Consider the following 24,830-nt stretch of genomic DNA (forward strand, 5'->3'; position numbering starts at 1 on the left):
CTAGGAATTTGCCTCCTCTAGTTACCTCCTTGATGTGGAATCAATATTTGTCCTTTTGTGACTGGCTTATTTCAATTAGCATAATGTTTTCAAGGTCCATCCATGTTGTAGCGTGTGTCAGAACTCCCTCCCTTTCTAAGTGAATAATATTACATTTTGTGTATGTAACACATTTTGTTCATCCACTGATGGACCCTGGGTTGTTTCCACCTTTTGGCTCTTGGGGATGCTGCTGCTATGAACATGGGTATATGAGTGTCTGAGTTACTGCTTTCAACTTTTTTGGGTATATGCCCATTAGTGGAATTGCTGGGTAATGTGGTAATTTTATGTTTGATTTTTTTGAGAAACTACCATTCTGTTTTCTGGAGCAGCTGTGCCATTTTACATTCCTACCAGCTGTGTGCAAGGGTGCCCTTCTGCACATCCTCACCAATACTTAGTTTCTGTTTTTGATAACAGCCATCTTACTGAGTGTGATGCAGATTATTTTTAAATATCAAGAGTGTTTTCTTCTATCACCTCTCATACTCTGGGGTAATGTTCTTTGAATTGCTATGTATTCCGGGAAGAAATTTCTTATCTTCTGAAATAAATAATTATTTCATAATCGTTTTGACCTATGTTCCTTTCTGGTGATCGTAAAAGCATGGGGTTACCAGAATTTCTGCACATTGAGTATAACTTATTTGAGAAATTGTTCCTTTGTCCCAATAGTAATTGTAGTTTTAGGCATTTATGTAAAGAACTGAACAGCTTCCTCTCAGTAAACATTATATTGATGAAGAAAATCTGAGTTAGTGTTAAGGATCTTAATTTTCTTTCTTAGAGGAACACTGAAGAAATGGATACATTATTATTATTATTATTTTTTACAGAAAGAAGAAAATAGTAGTACCTGGTATTTCTACCTGAAGCAGTGAAAGAAATTTCAGTACAAAAATGGGTATCCAGCATAATGCATCAGTAAATACAATAAAGAAAAACCGTTTGGCAAGGATCATCTCTTTTTTAACTTGATTCCGTAATTCAGTTGCTGTTATGGCACTTTGATGAATGCTGTAAAACATGCTTCCATAGGAAAAAACTATGATGATAAATGCCACCAAGTTAATACCTATTTAGAACACAAAGATTATTATTAATGTATATAAACATGCTTTCAAAACAAACAAACAAACAAAACGTATCCTTAGCTGTTGTTATTAAGGAGAAGATACAAAGACCAAGATATTCGATTTGCTCTGGTACACAGAAATCATGAATTTTTGAAAATTTGAAGTATTATTGAAGAATAGTTCAATGAAGAATGATGAAGTGTTTAATTTTGAAATGGTATATTAAAATGAGATTACAGTGATCCAATGAATATCTTGGGCCTATTAAATTAATCTTTCTAGTATTTTTAAAAATAACTCAATTATACTGTTTATTTTGAAAAAATATTACAAGCGAAAACACTTGTATGTCTACTCAAGCCAAAGATTTGTCTGGCTACTTTGAATTTGTTTATATTATAAAGGCGGAGTTAAAGTATACTTTGCTTAGTATTGTTAGGATGAATGCATGAAATACAAGTGTTTAGTGTCTTTAATTAAGGTGCATCATGTTGGAATTTATATGATAAAAGGAAATTAAAAAAAAAAAATCCCTTTAGGGGATTCTGAGAGAATCCATCCTCAATGTCAATGAGAAAAACTGGTTAGAAGACCTCAAATAAAAAATTTTTAAACATTAGAAGGTATAATGAGGTTCATGTTGTGATCTATTATAACACTCGCATCAAAGGACTCATAATACAGAATTTCTTACCAAGAAAGATTGTCACTGAATAAACCTGGGCTCCAGTACTTCCTGTATCTTCTGAATGAAGAGGGAAACATACTCCATTGCTTCCATAGTAATTTTTGAAAAATTCCTTATTGATCAATGGAATGAAAGCCACTATAACCCCAATAATCCAAATGAGAATCAGCACTGTAATTGTTCTGCATTTTCTAGGTCTTAAAAATCTAAAAGGATACACGATGCAGATATATTTTTCCAATGTCAGAAATGTTAAAAGTAATACTGATACTTCTGTAGAGAGAATGGCCAAAGATCCCACAAGCTGACAATGAAAACTTTCTATCCACAGCTGTGCATGCTTATTGTATTCTCCACGAAACTTTAGGTCAAAGGCTCCAATCACAAATAAATATATTCCCATTAGGCAGTCAGCACCTACAGGGATCAATAAATTTCAAAAATTTAGAGAAATACATAGGTATAATGGAATTATGAATAAACATTAATATTTTAGTATTTGTAATATTTATATATAATATATCTAATATTTTAGCAAAAGTAGACAAGTTTCTTCTGTCTTGAGGGGGGAGCTAATTTTTATTCTAAGAGTGCATTTATGGGTAAGAACCTCTTCATCAACTCTCTTTGATAACCACACTTATAGTGCCCTTTACAGCTAAAAAGTAAGCATTTCTCTGTTCTCCAACATGCCAGTCTGTGAGAGCAGGGATCTTGTCTGTTTTGTTTTTCAGTCTAGTCTCTCACCTAGAAGTGTTGAATAAAATGCAATTACACTGAGCATCGGATTAGGGACAAAGATGGGGATCTTATTTGGTTGACCTCTTCTACTGAAATTCTCTCAGCTTAACAAGCTAAAGACATCATCCAAAATCTCAGGGAGAATGATTTAGAAGTTGCTGTGATAGAGCAATGACTCTGGATTTTGAGGTCCATAATTTAGAAGACTAATAATTATGACATGCTTTGCAGTGAGTACAATTTTAGGGGGCTTAAATTACTTACCCAGAACTGGCCTAAGCAAACCTGTTCTCCCTGATTCTCAGTTCCCATTTTTACATCTTTCTCTGTCTCATTTTAGGTTCTCCCATTCCCCAAATCAGCTGTCAATGCGATGCCCTACTTGGTGTATTTGCTTTTTAAGCAAACATTACATATCTGAAAGTAGATGAGATTTTTTTTGAAAGCAGTCTACACAAAGTTCCTAAAATCACATCACTGTATAAATCATAAGGCTGACCCCGATCCTTAAATACTGAAGTTACATTCTAGCATTCACCAGGGAAATTGAGAGTCCTCAAAATTTTGTAACTAACAATACTAATAATACAAAGTAGTAAGTAATTTCTGAGTCTATTTCTTAGATAGCTTGCAATGAAAACACACACACACACACAGTTAGACATTAGACTTTAACGGTAGGGTTAAAACACGGGACAGCACACATAAAAAAGTACAATATCATGTAGATTGGTGCCTGCTTGAGGGAATACAGATAAATTATAGGTCACTTTACTTATACTATAAATACCTGACAACTAGTTTTTGCTTATTTTTCTTTGTAGCCCTCATTTAACTTAATACCTTGCAATCACATTTCCAGAATTAAAAAAAAATCATATTAACTAAAAATATTTTCTTTAGATATTTCAAATTATGACTGCAAAAGACTCTAGGAGCTCAGAGACAAGAAAAACAACTATCTGTTAAGACAATATTTATGAACTGGACGTCCAAACAAAAATGTAAATACAGCTCTGGATATGAAAATGTGACCATAAAAGGTTTTATTTATAGTAAAAGATTTTATAGCCTTTAATAATGTATTATGCTTCCAGAGAAGAAAACTAATGAGTGAGAGCTTGTTTATGAGACAAAGATAATGAACGAGAGCTTCATTAATCTGTGTAACGTGATTGAGTTTTCTTGTTTTAAAACTTATTTCCATATATACCAATGACACATCGAATATATAAAGAACTCATACAACTCAACACCAGGAAGACAAACAACACAATTTAAAAATGGGCAAAGGTCCTAAATAGACACTTCACCAAAGAGGACATATGAAAAAATGCCTAAGGTCACTAATCATCAGAGATACACAAAACCACAGTGAGATATCACCTCACACCTGTCAGAATGGCTGCCATGAATAAATCAATCAATAACAAGTGCTGGAGGATTTGGAGAAAAGTGAACCTTCTTGCACTGTTGGTGGGAATCAGACTGGTGCAGCCACTGTGGAAAACAATAGGGAGTTTCCTCAAAAAATTAAAAATGGAGCTGCCTTTTGACCCAGTGACCCCATTTCTGGGACTATATCCTAAGAATCCCAAAACACCAATTTGAAAGAATATATGCTCCCCTATGTTCACAGCAGTGTTATTTGTAATAGCTAAGATCTGGAAACAGATGAGTGGATAAAAAAGCTGTGGGACATTTACACAATAAAATACTATTTGGCCATAAAAAAGAAAGAAACCTTCCCTTTTGCAACAGCATGGACGGACCTGGAGATTATTACACTAAGTGAAATAAGCCTGTCAGAGAAAGATAAATAGCATATGATCTCACTTGTATGTGGAATGTAATGAACAAAAAAAACTGACAAACAAAACAGAACCAGAGGCTTGGATACATGGAACAGACAGACAGTTGTCAGAGGGGAGGGGGCTGGGGCACTGGAAAAAAAATTTATTTTCTTTCTCATCACTAAAGTAATTTTATTTTCATTGTAGTGAGTGTGAAAATAATAGATAGGCAAAAAGGAGAACATTTTAAAATCTCATAATTCTGCCCTTGTTTACTTATTTTTGAATAGCAATGCTTTTCTTTATTTTGAAACTATAATTCCTCTTCAGTCAGGAAATACTCACAGCAGAGAGATATGATTGACATGCCATGCAGCTTGTTCTCAGACCTGATATAGGGTCGCATACAAATGACAAAGATGTTTCCCAAGCATGTAACTGCAGACACAACCCAGACGAACACCCTCTGAATGATGCTTGCCAAGAGGTTCTCCAGAGATGAGATTCCATCGGTGTTTGGTTTACAGCTGCGAACATGTGGTGCATATCCACAGTACTGGAATTTCTTAAAATAGCTGATGTGCAAAGAGAAGGTAAAATAAGATTTTAAATATAATCCCATCTCACTATCCATTAATACTTATTTCCTACATTTTCTCAGGAGAAGGAAAATGTCTTAATATGAGACTCAGAGGAATGCAAAACTTTAGCAATACTGAAGCTTTAAACCTGTTTAATTCTCATTAACTTGATTTTATTGTAAGAGAACAGCAGCAAATAGGCATAATGAATATCCAAGTGTTAGACATGTCTTAGACTATAAAGAAACTGGTAGCATGTGATCAAGAGAATCCATCAAGGAAAGTTTTATTGGGTTTTTAGTGTTTGGTATATGTAAAAGCTCCTATTGTTGCTGCAACTGATATTGCTCGTGGACCCTCTGAGGGAGAGTTAAGTGCCCTCTTCTCTGTGCTTCGATGGCTTTTCTGTTACAGTAGCTGTATTTTCTATAACTACTTGCTAGCATGCCTATCTCTCACACTCGATTTTGGTACATATTTGTGGAGTGAATTCTTTCCTAAATAGACCTCCCTTGTTGATAAAGACATTACCTGGATAATCAAAAATTATTATTGTGTTACCACCAATACCAACACTATTTATCGAGCATCTTCTAGGTTTCAGGAACAAATTCTCAAATTAACTCCATGAGGTAGGTATTAATATCACCAGGAGATGAATCTACAATTGAAGCACAATATTTGCTAGGACATTTTTTTAAGTAAATGTAGGAATTGGAATAAAATTAGATATTTTTGCTTCTAAAGCTATGACTCTGGCAAAAACATAAATGATCTTTACAATGTAAAGAGTTAGTAGTAATACAAGATAAAAGCTTGACAATTACAGTAAGTTGTCTTGTTTAACTCTTGCTGCCTGCGTCCCTAGATCTGACATGGTTTCTGCCCAATTCAAGTTTATTCCTTGTGTCGTTTCTTGGGTTTTGTGAGCTACACCATTTTCTTCCAATTAACTCTGATTTACTTAATTTAGTCAAAGTGTTTTATGTTGTGTAGATCCAAGGAAACTTTTATAAGCGTTATCTCTGAGGAATTATGGAAAACAAAAGCAGACTGTCTTATGTTAGGTTTAAAATATAAGCAAGATTGTAGAGTGATGGTGGTTGAAATGATACTTTCTAAATTATTTAGAATTAATTACCCTGACAAGGAAATCATTAATACCTGTTATAAGATTGCATTCAATGAAATAAAATGTTTCTAAAGCACGTAATCAATGGTACAATGAGACACACAGTTTGAATAAAAGGTTTTTCAACATTTGCCATTCTATTTGTACACATTTGCTTCTGTCACGCCCTGACACTGTGGGCAATTTTAGCTTCCTCCATTTACAGCAATTATCTATTTATAATTACTTTATGTTGCCTATATAAATTCCTACATCTTCATATGGTAGCACTTATACCATGTGTACAAATTACTAGCTCAATGGGCAAACACCAACATTTATGAATGGTACCAGAGTGAGGACGTAAAAGACTGAGTGGGCTCCCTCCCTACTCATGTTCTCTGACGTTCAAAAATCTCCTTTGATTCTACCAAACCATGGGAAGCTCAGTATCACCCTGTTCAATATGAATAGTTAAGAGTTAATTATTGTTTAGGCAAATTAGTCACTAGGAAATGTTAATTGATGGGACGCACTGGCCATGGATGTATCAGCACAATATATGTGGAAACATAAAAGATTAAATCAAGGCGAGGAACAAGAAAAACATCTGCTTACATGTGAGAGAGATTCATAAGTGGCCTGAACATCCTTTGTTCGATATTTGAAATTTCAATTCCTTCTAGGCTGCTAAAAATACCAAATTAATTATCAAAATAGCATACGTTATACAGGGTATAATAAAATGAGTTTTTGCAAAGGACAATTTAATAAAATGTTGTTAGTTAACACATACTCTGAACCAAATATTCATACTCAGCCTGCCCTAGGTACTTCCCCAAATCCTTTTCAATTCAGTTAGTTATACACATATATCCATATGTATCTCCCTTACTCAAATTTTTTGAATGCTCATAGATTGTGGCACAATGCTTTATGTATAGTAACTACTCAATAAATATTTGCAGAATAAATGAACAAGCATTATCTTTTAGATAATATTAAAATAGCAGAGGAGTTTTACATTTTTGAAACTTTTCCAGTAATTTTTAAATTTTTTTTTCTAATAAAATGCCATTTTACTGAGGGGACACTTAAATTAAATGAACTGAAGCTTATCTTTTAAGGCAACTTCTAGATCCTATCAGAATATTTTTTATGGTGTAAGTAATGATTTATATAATCTAGAATATTCTATCTTGGGGTAAAGATGAGTATAAAAATTCCTAGAAATCCAGTGCTAATGAAGAAAGAGGAGCCTTCAGAGGAGCGAAGCAACCAATCCAATATAAGCTCCTGGTGATTATAAAAAAATATAAAATGATTCATTATTATTTAATTTTTAGTTTGCCAATACATAAGATAAAACTTATAGTTATTTGTTTATAGTCCAATGAGTAGTCATGTATTTTGGGGGGGGGGGGGAAGCTGAACTAATATCCTGGGAATAGAGCTTCTGATTTAAAAGATTCTATAATATAAATCTTATTTCATAGAATTTATTAGCTATTAGTATACAAATAACAATTTTATCATAAAACATCCCCATAAGTGTATACTTACAGAGACTTGAGTTTGACAAGAGAATCAAATTGGTTTGCTTGAATTTTCTGGATTGGGTTATAGGAAAGATTCCTGTTTTTTAAAAAAGGCAGCAATAAGTCATTTCTAGAAATTGCTTGAGTAGAGAGCAAGTGTATCTGTTGACTCTGGGTTACTTTTAAACATTAACAAAAAGAGTACAGTAATAGCACATGCCTCATAGGGTACATTAAGCATTTAAATGAATTAATGGAGATAAAATACTTATAACAATATGTATATATATATATATATACATATATGTAAATATATGGAAAGAGAGGAAGAATGACAATGAAAAATGAGTTGTATAAAAGAAACAAAAGTGGACTCAATGTTTAGGAATAGAAGGAAACTATCTTAACATAATGAAGGCCATATATGAAAGTCCATAACCAACATCATACTCAGTAGTGAAGGGCTGAAAGCTTTTTCTCTAAAGTCAGTAACAAGACAAGGATGTCCCCTTTCACCACTTCTATTTATCATAGTATTGGAAGTCCTAGCCAGAGCAATTAGGCAATAAAAAGAAATAAAAGGCATCCAAATTAGAAAAGAAGAAGTAAAATCATCTCTGTTCACAGATGACATGATTTTATGTGTAGTAATCCCTAAAGGTTTCACACATACAAAAAATACCTGTTATAAGTAATAAACAAATTTGGCAAAATTCCCAAATACAAACTCAATGCACAAAAAATCAAGTGCATTTCTATACACTAAAGATGAAAAACCCAAAAATGAAATTAAGAAAACAATTCCATTTATAATAGCACCAAAAGGATAAACTAGTTAGGAAAAAAAACTCAATATAGGTGAAAGACTTATACTCTAAAAACAAAATGTTGCTGAAAGAAATTAAAGAGGACATCAATAAATTCTATGCTTGAGAATGGGAAGACTTAATATTGTTAGGATGCCATTACTACCCAGAGTAATCTACAGATGTAGTGCAATTTCTATTGAAATCACAATATATATTCCAAAAATTTTAAAAAATGTATCCTAAAATTCATGTGGAATATCAAGGGAGCTTGAGTAGCTAAAATAAAGTTGAAAAAGAACAAAATTGGAGGTCTTATACTTGCTGATTTCAAAATGTAATACAAAGGTACAGTAATCAAACCATGAGGTACTGGCATAAAGACTGATATAGAGGGGTGGTCAAAGGAAGGTTTACAGTTGTAGTATGAATAAATAATACAATAACTAATAAGTAATACAAGAATAAACTGTGTTTCACATACAACCATAAACCTACTTTTGCCCATCCCTGTGTAGACCAATAGAATAGACTAGAGAGCCTAGAAATAAACTCTTATGTATATGGTCAAATTATTTTCAACAAGGGTACCAAGACTGTTCAATGGGGAAAGGGAAGTCTTTTCAACAAATGATGCTGGGAAAACTATATAGATATCCACATGCAAAATTTAAAAAAAGGAAAAGAAAGAAGAACATAGATCCTTAGGTTATGCCAGCGATTTTCAACAATTTTTAAACATGCAATACCTGACTATTTAGGCAGGGAAACTGACTTCTTTTCCCTTAGACTGTCAAATAAAAAATGACAACCGCCAATATAACAGTAGCTGTCTGGTGTGAATGAACCAAAATTACACCTCTTTTTTTTGGGGGGGGGGGTAAGATTAACAAAAAATATATTTTTGGTGTGCCTCAGAATTTTCTTAGTTTATGTGTGCCATGAGATGAAGAAGGTTGAAAATCACTGGCTTATACCATTTACAAAATTAATTCAAAACAGATCAAAGACCTAAATATAAAAGCTAAAACTATATAAACTATTAGAAGAAAATCTAGGGCAAAAGATTCATGACATTGGATTAAGCAATGATTTTTCGCTTATGACACCAAAAGCACAGGCAACAAAAGAGAAAATTGGACTATATCTAAATTAAAAACTTTTGTGCATCAAAGGATACTATCAACAGAGTGAAAAGGCAACCTACAGAATGGAAGAAAGTATTTGCAAATTATATCTGAAAAGGACTTAATATCTAAAATATATAAAGAACTCCTACAATTCAAGAACAACAAAACACACAATTAAAAATGGGCAAAGGATTTGAATATGTGCTCTCGAAAAAAGATATACAAATGAATAAACAAATTAAAAGATACTCGCATCATTAATGATTATGGAAATGCAAATCAAATGCACAATGAGATACCATTTTATACCCATTAGGATAGCTATTACTAACAAAATAGGAAATAAAAAGTGCTGTTGAAGTTATGGAGAAACTGGAACCATGGTACACTGCTAGTGAGAAAGTAAAATGGTGTAGCTGCTATGGAAAACAGTATGGCATTTCCTTGAAAAATTAAAAATATAACTACCATATGATCCAACAACTCTACTTTTGAGTCTACATACAAAAAAATTGAAATCGAGGTCTTGAATTTACATTTGCACACCTGTGCTTGTAGCAGCATTACTCACAATAGCTAAAAGGTGGAAACAACCCAAATGCCCATCAATGGATGAATGGATAAACATATTGTGGTACATACACACAGTGGATTATTATTGTAAACAATGATGTTAATTCATTAATTATAAATTTAAATAAATATAATTAATGAATTAATGTTATTATTTAGAAAATAATATTCAGAGATTCTGACACATGCTATAACATGGAGAGACCTTGAAGACATTACGCTAAGTGAAATAAGCTAGTCACGAAAGGACGGATATTGTATGACTCCACCTATATGGGGTACCTAGGGTAGTCATATTTATAGAGACAGAATGTAGAGCAGTGGATGTTGGTGTGTGGGGGGGTGATGAGAAATTATTGTTTAACAGGTATGGAGTTTCAGTTTGGAAAGATAAAAAAGTTCCAGAGAGATGGTGGTAAGGTTTGTGGAATTATGTAAATATAGTTAATGTTACTGAACTTCACACTTAATATGTTAAAATGGTAAACTTTATGTTGCACATATTTTATCAGAATTTAAAACATAAAAGAAATTTAAAAATAAAGAAATGAAGTGACAAAATTAATATGTCTTACAATTTTGAGAGCTCCTTCAGATCCTTAAATACATGCGGTGAAAGATTTTCAATCTTATTATTTCCTAAATCCCTAGGGAAATAATTTCAAAAGTCATATGATTTTCCTAAGACTTTATTGTTCTATAGTTGATTAGGAAACCATTGTATCACTTTTAACAATGCTATTAATGAGTCATATTAATTACCAGAAGTCTAAATAAAAGTTTTAAAAAGGGGGTTGAAGTGGGAAAAGATAAAAATATTTTATCTCATTTCATCACTCCCTCAGAGACAAATACTTGATGTTCTAATAGGTACAATTTTCTGATTCAATTAATATATGTGTGTACCCTTTCTTCCTTCCTTCCTTCCTTCCTTCCTTCCTTCCTTCCTTCCTTCCTTCCTTCCTTCCTTCCTTCCTTCCTTCCTTCCTCCCTCCCTCCCTCCCTCCCTCCCTCCCTCCCTCCCTTCTTTCCTTCCTTCCATTAGAGTAAGAATATGATTTGGAGATTTAATTTTTTATTTTGCTTGGGTTTATTATGATTTTGAATTTGAAGTGGATTTTCAGGAGCAAGTTTCTTTCACAGCTGATACACACTAGATTATGTATACTCCGTGGGTGGGATATTTTGTGTGTTACCTCATGTATGTATAGAGGTTGGATTGCTTAACATGGTGTGGCCTTGTAGCTTAGTGTAAGAAGATTTTCGACTGTAGCAGCTCTTGTGGTAGCTTTGACAGTGGCAGCTCTCTTGAGAAAGTTCTCAGATTCTTCTAAACAAGATACTTAATGTTTCAATAGTCTGGAATTCATTCTCCAATGTGATTGAGAGATACTAAGAGAAAGCCTATCCACTTTCCCTATTCAATTCCATGTACTGTTAGCTGCCACTGGGAGACGCAGGAGAATAGATCTTTTGTTATGTAAATTGAGTTCTTATTAGTCAAAGGTTAGATTATCCAATTTTGACGGGCAGGATAGTTTTAGATTGAGTTTTTTTAAACTAAAAATAAATAGCCCATATAATTTAGTGAATATTATAAATATCTTTGCTGTAAACTGAACCTTGAGACTATTTTTGTTATTTACATATTTATGCGTGAATTGTCTATGAAGACAGATTGTTCTGATTTGACAACCAAAGGAATCTGTCTAAAATTTCATCCCTTTCTTAAAATCCCTCAATAATTCACGGTTGCCTAAAAGATAAAATTAAAACTGCTTAGTGTGACATAAAAAGCTAAATCTAAATACCTTGCCACTGTCCATCTTTCTAGTTTAGCTTTCTAAACGTTTTTATTCAGTTAAAATGACGTACCCTGCGGCCTGAATGCACCTCAGTGTTCTAATCTCCATGATTTTGCAAGGGTGCCTCCTTCTGCCTGTAATAAGCTTTCCTTCTTGTCCTTCTGGTGAACTCCTAGTCATCCTTCCAGATTCTGCCCCAAAAGGTCACTCCTTCATGACCGGAGAAGTTAGGTGTTGTCTCCTCTGTTCTCCCGTATACTCCCTGTGCACACTTCTTTCATAGCACATATAACACATAGAGCACATATAACATGATATTAAAACTGTTTCTGAACATGCATGCTCATTTTCTGAAAGATGTGACTTCCTTGGGTAGAAGAACTATACTTATTCATCTTGGGTTATCAAGTATCTAGCTTAATTTCCAATCAGCTCTCCTTTAAAAAAAAAAAAAGCCACATTTTTATCAATGTATAGTTGGCATATAATATTATATTAGGTTCAGGTGTACAACATAGTTAGACTAGCTATTCTTTCTCCCCCCATTTAGAAGACTATTAATAGACTGAATCCATCTGCTTCATATTTAAGTAAAGGTGGTGGCACAGTATCAGTTCCCTGTGTGGGAAGCCAAGTAAAATATGGATATGTTAGTTACACAATGTGAACAGATTTAGTATAGTCCATTAGTATATTAAAACTCCATATATTATGTTCAAGAGTTTCAGGTGGGAGTGCTGGCTATCAGAGCAATTTCTGACATATAGCTCTTACATCATAAATCATGTAATGGGATACTGTTGGCCTGGATCCTAAGTGACATGTAAAAGGACCATTTTATTTTTCCAGTTTCAGCTTAGGAAAGTTGGTCTTAACTTGACTGGACTTGGGAACCATTTCTGAGTAGAGTAGCAATTTTCAACTGGTGTGCCGCAAGAATTTTTAATACTTGACTGTTTAGTTAGGGGCACTGACCTCTTTTCCCTTAGATTGTCAAATAAAAAAATGACACAGGCCAATACAACAATAGCCAACTGGTGTGAATGAATCAAAATTATACCTATTTTTTTTTTGTCAGATGGGCAAAAAATATAATATACTCTTTGGTGTGCCACAGAATTTTAGTAATTAGTTTATGTGTGTCACGAGATGAAAAAGGTTGAAAATCGCTGACCTAAAGTAGTTAGCTTTTAAAAGCACAAATTAAATCAAGTGTGTGGCAAATATTTTCTGCCACCAGAACTACATAAGGTCTACTGTGACAAGCGAATCCTGGCTGTTGCCAATTTATTTACCCTCATTACCTCTGTTGGTGTGATCAAGCCTGGAGGGGCAACCCTCTCTGAAAAGGAGAGTCATCTTCTTATTTTAAATCTAGACCCATTCATTTAAAACTATTGCCATTTTCAGCCTTCTAAATCTAATTGTTCAGGCCAGTGATTAAAATGGGATTAGGCGGGCTTTAGGCTGAACTAATGATTGGCCTTGGTTGCCCTCTCCAGCAATTGTTTGTTCCTTTATCTCTGAACCTGAATTAGCACTGGTTACGGTCTAAACTGTTTGTGTTCCATGTTCACTGCTGGTTACTGATACTCACATAAAATCTTACTGCCACCATGAAGGTTAGAATTTAACGGAATTGCCTTCTTATATTCAGAAAGTGGTCGCATGAAGAATAAAACAAGGAACAATATGAACCCCTTGATTAACTTGTATTTTAATAGCTCGATCATGCCTTTGTATCACTACACAAGCCTCTCCCCACTACTGAGAATAAAATAATTTCCTATGTTCAGAAGATGTAGTTCCATTGCCAGATACCAGGAGTTGTTACAAAAGATGCTTGGTTCTAATATTCATGTATTGAGATTTTCTTGCACATTTTGTGAATGATTGGTATTGTCTACAAAAAAATGTTTCAGGCTAATGGTTATGGAAAAAATGTTAGGGTTTCAGTGGCTTGTTTATTGATGTTTTAGAGCAGAATACAGGTAAGGTGTCCAGAGAAACACTCTAGTTATATTCTTTAACTTTTATGAAAAGGTTTTAATAAATTAATGTTATGCTGAGTTAATGGTCAAAACATGTAGATCTATCTACACTTCATATTCTTTCCAGAAAACACAAATCAAACTAGTTGCAAGCTCCAGCTTCAGCAAAAACCCAACTGAAAAAATTTATACTGAAAAATAAAAAAAGTGTCTGACAGACATGCACTTCATCCATTGTTCTCAATATATTTTATTCTGATGATCAGTTCCTATGAGCTTAAACCACAAGGCCTTGGTTTATCAGAGAGTGCTTTCATGCCCTTTGCTATTCTGTGATTGATTTCGAAATAGTGATACTATAAATAACTAGCTCAATTTATCTCTCTCTGCCATTATTATAGGTTAGGATGTTACCCACAGAAGTGTTTAATTCTTTATGAATCAAAGATTATCTTTTGGTTTCAGAATCAACAAAGTTAAGTCTTTTTATCGTAATGGTCTCTGAATTCTAACTCCTCAGGAAACTTAAAGACAAATTCGCTGTCCCTCTAGCAGTGGAACAGAGTGGTATATGATGCATTTTATTTATTAAATTTACTCTAATTTTATTCTTTCTCTGCATCTATGTTTCCTTTACCTCACTTTCCTCAAATATCTATTTAATATTTTTCTTTAACACACATTTTTATATGCTATCAGAATTCCTTCGTAGCTCGAGGTATATATAAATTATGCTAGGAAAAGAGATAATAAATATTTCTTAATGTATAAAAGCATATATGTGTAACAAGTATGAACTAAAAGAGTAGGACAAAAATTTTTGTCTATCACTATATGTTTAATCAAACTTACAATTCATCTAGTTTCTGGAGAGGTGCAAAAGTATTTTCTTTTAGGTCATTAATTTCATTTTTCTTCATTACTCTGAAAGTAATAAGAAACACACATTGAAGTATCTTGAGGCAACTGATAACTGAGTTATTAGAGAGGAGATTAATAGTCTGTAAAAATAAAGGTAATTATATATAGTACACTTTTCATATCAAGATATTTGAAGTAGTATGAAAAGTTAATATAATTTTAATTTTAAATATTCAAATATTTTAATAATAAAAAAAATAAAACACATTTTAAAGTGAAATAGGGAAGAGTATTGCAAGGGAAATAGTGAAAAATCTCAACTCTTGAGGACAGACTGAATATAATACAACCGAGAGCACGGGGAGCACAGAGTCGCTTCTTCAGCTGCTGTAGCATGTCTAACAAAATACCCCTCAAACGATATCACTCATAGAAATTTGGTAGTTGATGTAACTTAGGGTGGAGTTGCCTAAGGAAATCTAATCTAAGTTGGACCAAGTTAGAGCTCTAGTTTAGGACGCTGAATGACTGAAACTCTTGACAGTTCATTTCTGCATGATCTCATGTGTATGAGCTGGCATAAAGGACTAACTCATAGAAAAATTAAAGGATACTCAATTCTTTAAATATTCTGTGACATGCTTGGAAATTCGCCTTGTCCCATCCTTAAATATTTATTTCCTCCCCGCACTCCAAACCAGTACCACCTCCTTCCAATATCTCTGGACCAGAAAAGTACAAGTACTTGCCAAGAGGAAACATAAATAACTTCTTAATGCAGAGGTTTCTTTAAAAACAAGCACAGGTCACCCGGCCAGCATGGCTCAATGGTTGAGCGTCAGCTCATGAACCAGGAGACCACAGTTTGATTCCTGGTCAGGGCACATTTGGGCTCAATCCCCAGTCCGGGGCGTGCAGGAGGCAGCCCATCAACTCTCTCATCATTGATGTTCCTATCTTTCCCTCTCGCTTTTCCTCTCTGAAATCAATAAAAACATAAAGAAAAAGACTAGTCTAAATATAACTAACTAACTAACTAACTAACTAACTAACTAGGCCAAAAAGGCATCAGGATAAACTATACTCAGTAACATTCTAAGCTTTATCCTGGTGTACACAATTATATGCTCAGGGGTGTGAACATTCTGCAGTATTTTTTAAAATTTTGATTATAATTAATCCCCCTCCCCAATCTTTGCAGTAATAATTTGTAGAGCAAACATTCTTATAGATTACGACTTTAACTTAGTGTTTCTCAAACTGAGGTCCAAGAACAGATTCTAGGTGGTCTATGAGAATTTCTTTTCATTAAAATGGGCTTTAAGGCCTCAGATAATACAGTGCCATTGTGATGATTTATGTATATTGAGACTCTGTAGTTACCCTTAATTTGAACTTCAGTAATTTTTACCAATGTGCTTGAGTTTCAAAAAACTTCAAGTTGAGAGTGAACATTTGCCATGATTACTATGCATGCTTATGCTAGCTACAGAAGTGATTCATTTTCTTTGTAAAGAGTTCTAACATTATTTGAAAAGAATAAAACATTACTTACAAAACAGTTAAACTACTGCAGGAGATAAAAGTCAAATTTCTTAAATTATGGATATGGTTGCCTTCAAAGTCCCTGAAACATAAAGATAAAAGATGATAAAGCTAAATTTTAATCATAGACAGAAATAAATTGGTTGAGAATTATTTGCTTTCTAATAAAATCTTATTTCACATGCTGTTTATATTATATAGATTCTTACATGTAGCCATTTGCATAATAGCTGAAATAATATCTATATATATTAACGTTTCTTTTATGATGTTAATAGTAAAAGTGGTTTGAGTCACCACATCTGTGTCACGTGTTCATATGGACCCATATGTTACACTGAGAAATGTGAAAAAAAAATAAGTCAAACTGAAGTTTTTTTATGGTAGACACTATGAGCAGAGATTTAACAGTGGACTGTATTAAGCATCTGAGTTACCAGTGGCATTTCTCTAAGTGGTGTGACCCAGTTTTGCTGCAGCCTGGAGAAGCTGCTACTGCCGAAACAATACTGAGCCTCTACCTCCTTGCCTAAACACTCCCCAGGAAAAAAATTTCCCTAGCCTTTACTGCTGTAAATAACCTTTTGCTTTATTATATTGCCACACAGGCCAGTGCAGAGGGAGTCCCACAGGCTGTCCTTGGCTGTCCACTCCCAGTTCAGGGCCTGCATATACACAGTGTCCCAAAAAACGTATACACACACTTTAACAGCTAGTAGCTCAATTTTGAAAACGAAATGGATTTTAATAAACACTGCTTTTATAATTATTCAAAGTGTGTGTATACATTTTTTGGGGCACTCTCTAGACCCTACTTAAACTCCCCTGCTATGTGACTGTCACCGTTAGGCGTCTGGTCTGAGCAGGGAAATTTGTCAGAAAGTTTCTGCTTTATCATTTTCTTCTGGTTGTCATGAAGGTATTCGTTTGTGCCCCTCTTTTATTGTTCGGTTGATGGGGCAAGTTTGTAGAACAGAGTTAGCTGAGGTTAGGGATATTCTTTCAAAAGTAAGTGCAGGTCCTTAAATCTACTCAGTCTCTACCAACACCGGGTTTACGGGTCACCATATAACACAGACCTACAGGAGTAACTGCGACTCAAATATATGAGCTGAAGTGTGACACAGCTACTAAAATCCCTAAGGGATGAACGAGTAGCACTGGTGGAAGTGCCGATATTCTGCTGGCTAGGCTCCATCTGGGAGAGTCAGTTTTATTTTGGGCAATAAAAGATGCATGTTGACAAATCAAAGTATATCTGGCAGACCTGGGTGTAAGGGGGTCTACAAATCAAGTCAATTGGAGAAAAACATGTATTTATAACAGAGAAGAGCAAAACAAGAGAGAGATATTTGAAGTGAGGCTACAGAACACATAAGGTCTTTCTATGTTGCATCAGGTTGCAAAATGAGATTTACTGGTTGAAGGACACAAGCCATTTTAAATTTAAGCTCACAATCTATGGTGTCCAGAGAAGCAGCTTCTTGTCATAAACATTTAACAGAGGCAGTATACCATAATTCAAGGATTTTGTAGAAAGGATTTCCGGAATACAATATTCTAGGACATCCCTTTAAAGAGAAACTTCTATTATTCTATTTAACTGGAAACAAAGCACTTACAGTGCTCCTGTTTTTGGTCATTAGGTTTGGCCAAGGCTTTTGGCCTCTCATAATGTAAGTTAATGACAGAGACTGTCCATTTCCTTTTACTATTTTATTGCTGTTTCCATGAATCTACCACCAGGTGGTGATGCTCTCTTCAGCCTCACAAATCATCCTTCGGTACTCTATTCTTGTTAGCTATTTATGAAAAAAAATTTTTTCCCTATTAAGCTAGTCTTTATATTTAAGTTAGTATCATTTATTAATTTGAAAAATCAGTGGGACATACACAATGAGGCATAAGTTAGGGACTTTTGATTATACTGTTAGTTTTATTTAACTTTAAGTTTATTTTAACCTTGAATTGTAAGTTTGCTTTGGCTTTCTTCCTGAAATTAGAGGCTTTGGTCCTTGACAGGCAGGGATCTGGTTTGCAGCATACATGTTAGCTGAAGCATCCAAATCGGTGTCCTGTTGCTCAGCTCCAAGCTCTCAGGGAGATGAAAAGGTTGTGTGTGTTTTGGTTGGTTTGTTCATTTGTTTGTTTGACTTCATGTCTAGACCACTTTTCCAACTTGATGAGCCTCTGAACCTAACCACTTAATTTTTCTCTTTATACATGGCAGAATGTGCCAAAAATAAAAATTTGGTTCTTTAATCCGCAGAACAACAATAAAAAACAAAAGCATCAATAATCTTGCCTGTTCCTTCTCAACTTTCTCTCTTACACCTTGGTGGCATTCCAACCACGCAAACCTCCTTAACCGCTACCTCCTCCCAACCTTTTAAACATTTCTGGCTTCTATTTCACAGAAAAAACTGAGGTGATCAAGGAGGGAAAAGCCCTTGACTTTCTGCCAGATATCTATAGACTTACCTGTAAATGCACCTGGTCTCCTTCTAGTCTCAGAGGAAGAGATGACCCTTCTCCTGCTTTAGGCTAATCCCTCCATCTGTTTTCTTGAGTTTGGTTTGTGTATGTGTATGTCCTAAAATATATGGTCAGTTTCGGTGAATGTTCATTGGGCATTCTTTGTTTGCAGTTTTATATCTATTAGGATTAGGTGCAGATACATATAACAGAGACCCAACTATAACAGCATAACTACATAAGGAATTTTTTTTCAAGAAAAAAAGTATCTAGAATTAGGCCATCCAGGACTAGTATGGTAGTTTTACATAGTTGTTAGAAACCCAGATCTTTCACATTCACTGTTCATGTGTCCTGGTCTTCATGGTCCAAGATACTGCTGAAGGTCAGCCGCAGTACCCATTTGCTCTGGACAAGGAAGGGAAAGAAGGGCCTGCCTTTCTCTCTTGAAGGGGGCTTCCCAGAAGTGCCACACCAAACTTCTTCAGCCTCCTTACTCAGGGCTTAATCACATAGATCTAGATGCAGGGACGTTTGGGAAGGGAGTTCTTTAGCTGGGCACATTGTTGTTCCAAATAAAGCAGGTCTGTATATTGTCTACCTTTTCCACTATTTCATTTAACTATTAATTATAAGTATTTTCATTTTCCTGTTTGGGAGTTGGAACATCTGAGTTATCTCTGGGTCTGGTTCTGTTGATTGCTTTATAATTTGGCAAAGGATTTTTCTCTTGTTCTTTTAGGGATGGGGCTGTCTCAGCATTGCTGGCCCCTCTGCCCCACAAGTTCCAAGAGATGTGAGCACTACCCACTGCTCTGCAGCAGCACAGGTCCTGGGCTGGAGAGGGTTTTCTGCACTCTCCTGGACCAGAGGGCTTTCCCCTCTACCTTTCCTTTGGAAGCAGTGGGTCTATGCCTGGTCCCTGGCTGCAGGATAATTTTCTGTCCCTCTCCCAGTGGCTTAAAGCTTTTGCTTCATAAAAGGGAAGTCAAGAGAAGAAGGTGGGGTTTTGTGCCCATGTGCCACCAAAGAGGACTCTGGTTTCCTTAACTGCTCCCAGGTTTTCTTGTGAGCTGGTGGAGGCCAGTGGAAAACAGCTTGTTGGGAAGAGCTGACTCCCTTGAGTGTGGGGTTCCCTGTCATTCTGGAAGTAGCCCACATTTAACCTTTATAAGTTTATTAAAATTTGAGCAGTTTTCTTTGTACGTGCTCTATGACAGTCAACTCTTCACTCTGTGCTCCCCCAAGGGTGAAATATTGTATCTATGCCATCTCTCCTGGTCATTCCCTAGAACTCTGATGGGCTTGAGAAAATTATGATTTTGTAGATTGTAAAGTTCTTTCTCATTGGTAGAGAGGGAACAATATGGTCTTGTAGCTTTCTTCTGCCTAAGCACAATATTGTGGGGAAGGAACTGTAACATAACTCAGATGTTCCAAATGCCAAACAGGGAAATTAAAATACATAAAATTAATAGTTAAGTGAAATCGTGAAAAAAGGTGGACAATAGGCATGAACACCTGGACCATGTCTGCAAAGAGATGGAAGCTCTTAAAGAGAATCAAACAATTACTTCAGCAGGGCTGGGCAAAAGTAGGTTTATAGCTACTATAAAAGTAGATTTATAATGAGTACACGAAACACAGAGTTTAGTCTTGTATCCTTATTAATTATTTTATTATTTATTTGTATTACAACTGTAAACCTACTTTTGTCCAACCTGGATATATTCTTTGTAATTCATATTATGCTCTTGAAATCGAGCCATGTTGGTTGTAGTAGGGTTAGTTCATTCATTTTCATTGCTCTGTTGGTGTCACATTTTATTTTTCCATTCTTTTCCATGTCTTCCAGCACTTTGCTCCGTAATATAGCCTCACTGTTTTCCATATTTTCAATTTCTTTATATTTGCTTCTTCTACCCATATATAAACTTGCTCAGTCTTATCTCAAATGAAAAGTTTACTTTACTCTTTTGATTTTTAGTTCACCTTTCTTTGGCTATTGCCCATCTGGTCAGATGCTTATTTATTACTTATGTTTTTTCCTTTTAAAATATCCCTATATTTATTATAGTGTTTACAGGTGTTTTCTTTTTAAATTGCTTTGAAAGAGCTATATTAAAGGTTTTAATCTGTAGTCTGTCATATATTTTGCAAGCATGTTATTCTGGGCTATCATATGTCTGTTTATTTTATGTGTATTTTCCCACTAAATCAGAGTTAAAAATCTTTTTTTTTTTTTTTTGGCCAACACGTCGATCAGATTTTCTAGTTTATACTTGTACTTGCTAAATATAAGTTCAAGGGCAAGGCAAAGATATTGTAATTAGTTTTAAAAGAAATAAATGCTTATAAAGCAAAAGTTATTATTACTAGCATTAAAATTGTGATAATAGTCATCATCAGAAATGTACATGTAATGAGTTGTTTTGGAGCTAAAATTTAAAGATGGTAATTTTAGTAAAACAATTTTTAAAAGTCCACTTTTTAGTAATAAATCTTAATCATTTTTATCTGAAATGATATATGGCTGCCTTTTTAAAAGCAAAGGGAAGGCCTAATACCTCCCACATTTACTTCTGGTCTCAGTGCACGCCTTTTTCATTGCTAATTTACTTTTGTAAATATTAATCAATTGCGCTTTAAGAGTAAGTTTGGATTACTGAGCACGAATCACTATTAATGTATTCATCTGAACCAAACTTTAATTACAACAAAGGATATTAAACTTAATTTTCCTTTACTACAATGACAATATCAAGATGTCCTCTGGACTAAGTAATGATTTCTGAAATATCTGCCTTCCCCTAAATGGTTCCAAAATAGTATGCTTTGAATTACTATGTCTGCTTTTTATAATACTTCTAATTCCAGCTTTATTATCAGGTTGATAGCTGTCATTTCTCACAAAAATCAACGTTTCTTATTCTAACTTCCCCCTACTTTTAATTTGGTATTTTTCATCTACTGTGGGCTTAGAAATTAAACAATGAAAATTTTGAGAATTTCCTACACAATAAGAAAAAGAGGGAGTTTTCATATGATACTGCATATGCCATTTATTGATCAAACTTTTTAATAGTTATTTTGATGAATTAATTCTTCATTTTACCTGTATTTTAAATAGGCGAATTTACAGGGTAATTGAGTTCTGAATAGTGGAGTGACACTTAGTACCACAAGCAAAGCTATTCTGTAACAAATTTCATGGAACATATTCTATTGTGATTAGACTTCAAAATTAAATTCTAAGTATCCTATTCCCATTATGCAGAATTTAGAAACTTTAGTCTTTTTGTACCAAATTAATAAATAGGTGAATAGATCAACAGGGAAAAGGGGGAGATGTTATATAGATACTGGGACATTCTTTCTGTCTTCCTTCTGCCTCCAAGATTTATTTTTTTTTAAAGATGTTTTATTTTGGTGAGAATTTAGAGGAGTTAGTTTAGATAATGGGGATGTTTGATAACATAATCATGCTAAAGTAATTTGAGAAAGTGTGATATGATATTAGCAACATCATTTTACAAAAAAATAATATCCAAACAAACTAGGCAAAACTAAGCTGACTTCTTTAAGAAAAGACACAGCACTTACAGCCAATGCAGTCTCGGCATGTGCTGGCAAAGAGGTTTGTCAGGCAAATGGGTGAGGGCATTATTCATCAGCTCCCTGAAAGAGAAAGGAAATTTTAAAAGTCACATTTTTCTAGGTGTTTTTTTTTTAAACTTAGGTCAAACATGGTATTATTATGAAAACCATAAAATCATGAAAATCTATTAAGTTAGTTGTCGTCTCTATTTTTTTTCCTGTAAGTGTTTTATATTTAAGCGCTTGTTAGTGATAAAATTTGACAAATAATATTTGTCATATGCAGGAATGTTAGTAACTAAAAAAAAGCCCGTGCCCTTCAATAGTGGGCAGTGAAAAGGGGGTGACCTTAAATGAATGTTATTTTTTCTTAACCAAGATTAATATAGCGTAGTAATGGCGTGCTTAAGAATATTCTAATAATATATCACCATGAAGCTGTATTCAGTTTTGATGGGCTGACATTGTAGAAGACAGAAGATCTTATAAAAATTGTTAGAACTATAAAATAGCCTTATAAACTATAATTAAGAAATGGTTTTTAGTTGAAAAGCCTTTTAAGTGTTTTAATAATTCCAAATTTAATGCTGTTAAACTTAAAGCAGTAATTTTTAATCAAGTGCTTTCTTTTAATGAAAATATTGGCTTTAATTTTAGTACTTACAGGAGCATAAGAGAATTTAGTCCATAAAATGTTAGTGGGGAAACTCGACTGAGGTGATTATCCTCAATTACCCTGCCAGCCAGAAGAAAAGAAAATTAATTCACATATATTTTTAGAACATAGAAACGAATACTGTAATATGCCACATAAATTAAACATACAGCCATTCTAGTTTGTGGAGATCTTCAAAAACACCAGGCTTCAAGAAGGTTATTCTGTTATGACTAAGATACCTGAAAAAGGAGAAATGACTACAGTAAATTTGATATTCCTGATATCTTACAATAAGGAAATGAAAAACAATAATCATACATCTTAAGTTTTCTTATATACTCTCCTCATCATGCCATTTCCTGCCTTTGGGTCTCTAAAAGTTCTTTATCATTTACGTTTGTATGTCTAGCTTTTCATTCCCTCATAATCAGTCAATAAACCAATCAGTCATGTATTCACTCATCTATTCATCAAATTGTTTTGAGCACCTACTCTCTGGCATTATCCTACGTAGACCATTTATTTCTTTGAGGGGCCTTGAGTCTAGAGGAGAGACAGCATGTAAACAGGTTATTATAGCAATGCAGGGAAAAGAGAGAAGTGCAGGATGTACAGTTGCTCTGACAGTGCGGAGGAGGCCCCTGGCTTTGCTGGGGGGGGGGGGGGGCGGCTGCCCAGCATGAAGGAGCGAGGAAGCAGGAAGGCTTTACTGAAGGAGGTGCAATTGAGGAGCATCTTGGATGAAGACATGTCATTCTCAAAGCAAAGAATGGGTAGGAGTTACACTGGCTGGAGGAGGTCATTTATGCAAAAGCAAAAAGTAGAGAGTGACAAGTCAAGGGATCACCAGGTAATTCAGTGTGGCCTCACCATGGAGCTGGGAGGCAGACAGGGGTCTCTGTTCTGGTGAAAAGGACATTGCATACCTTGCTAAAGAGTTTGACCCTGCCTTACCTACCCAACTTCTCACTCTTTTACAGAGTTAACCCCCTCTCTTCTACGTTGATCTCCTCCTCTTGCCATGTTTATTTCTAGCTCAGTCTCTTTAGTGCAGCAATTCAATGCTCTGAATCTGCTGCCAGACAGTCTGATTCCTAGTTTTGTTACTTATTTATAGTGTGACCTTAAGCAAGCAAGTAACTTCTGAAAGCCTCTGTTTCTCCAACTCTAAAATGGAGATAATATTAGTACCTACTTTTTGGGGCTGTTGTAACATTTGAGGCAATGCATGTCATCAGCACTCAGTACACAGTACTCAGTACACATTATTTATTATAACAGCATTTCCGTCCATGCCTCCCACTTCAATTTCTTTCCTCCTCTTTTCCCTCTCTGCCTATAATCCATGTACAAGCATTAGTTCAAGTTTCACTTCCACTGATCATGGACCACACTGATTTCTCTTTTTTTTCCACTCCGACAGATCTTAAGTTGACATCCTGTAAAATTTCTCCTGTCAGGAATCTCCCCTTCCCTCACCAAATTTGATATTTGCTCAGGGGTAGTAAGGAATGATGGCCCGTATTAGAACCACTTCCTTCCTTCCCTTGCAAACCTGGAGCCTCAGGTGGGCTCAAGAAGAGGTAAAGAATAGCTTCTGCACTTCCCCTGAAGACCTCAAGGGGCTCCCTTAAAAGTCAATGGGGCCCGGCCGGGTGTGGCTCAGTGGTTGAGCATGGACCTGGGATCCAGGCGATCGGGGTTTGATTCCCGGTCAGGGCACATACCAGGGTTGCAGGCTCAATCAATGACTCTCTCATCATTGATGTTTCTGTTTCTCTCTCTCCCTCTCCTTTCCTCTCTCAGAAATCAATGAAGA

At 34.8% G+C, this 24,830-nt stretch overlaps 1 protein-coding gene across 1 annotated transcript in view; it reads right to left on the reverse strand.

Annotated features, from left to right (window-relative positions):
* Window positions 1–24,830, reverse strand: part of RXFP1 (relaxin family peptide receptor 1) — a 51,557-nt gene that overhangs the window by 1,235 nt on the left and 25,492 nt on the right. Inside the window, exons 7-17 of the mRNA XM_087816144.1 lie at window positions 23,179–23,250; window positions 23,018–23,089; window positions 22,360–22,434; window positions 16,292–16,363; window positions 14,728–14,799; window positions 10,655–10,726; window positions 7,596–7,667; window positions 6,651–6,722; window positions 4,686–4,915; window positions 1,813–2,223; window positions 899–1,117 (exon numbers count right to left, since the gene is read on the reverse strand). Of these exons, the coding sequence (XP_087672270.1) occupies window positions 899–1,117; window positions 1,813–2,223; window positions 4,686–4,915; window positions 6,651–6,722; window positions 7,596–7,667; window positions 10,655–10,726; window positions 14,728–14,799; window positions 16,292–16,363; window positions 22,360–22,434; window positions 23,018–23,089; window positions 23,179–23,250 (1,439 nt within the window). The remainder of the gene's footprint in view (window positions 1–898; window positions 1,118–1,812; window positions 2,224–4,685; window positions 4,916–6,650; window positions 6,723–7,595; window positions 7,668–10,654; window positions 10,727–14,727; window positions 14,800–16,291; window positions 16,364–22,359; window positions 22,435–23,017; window positions 23,090–23,178; window positions 23,251–24,830) is intronic.

This window comes from Miniopterus natalensis, chromosome 4 (assembly GCF_054644295.1).
Source record: "Miniopterus natalensis isolate mMinNat1 chromosome 4, mMinNat1.hap1, whole genome shotgun sequence".
In the NCBI taxonomy this organism is placed as follows: domain Eukaryota; kingdom Metazoa; phylum Chordata; class Mammalia; order Chiroptera; family Miniopteridae; genus Miniopterus; species Miniopterus natalensis.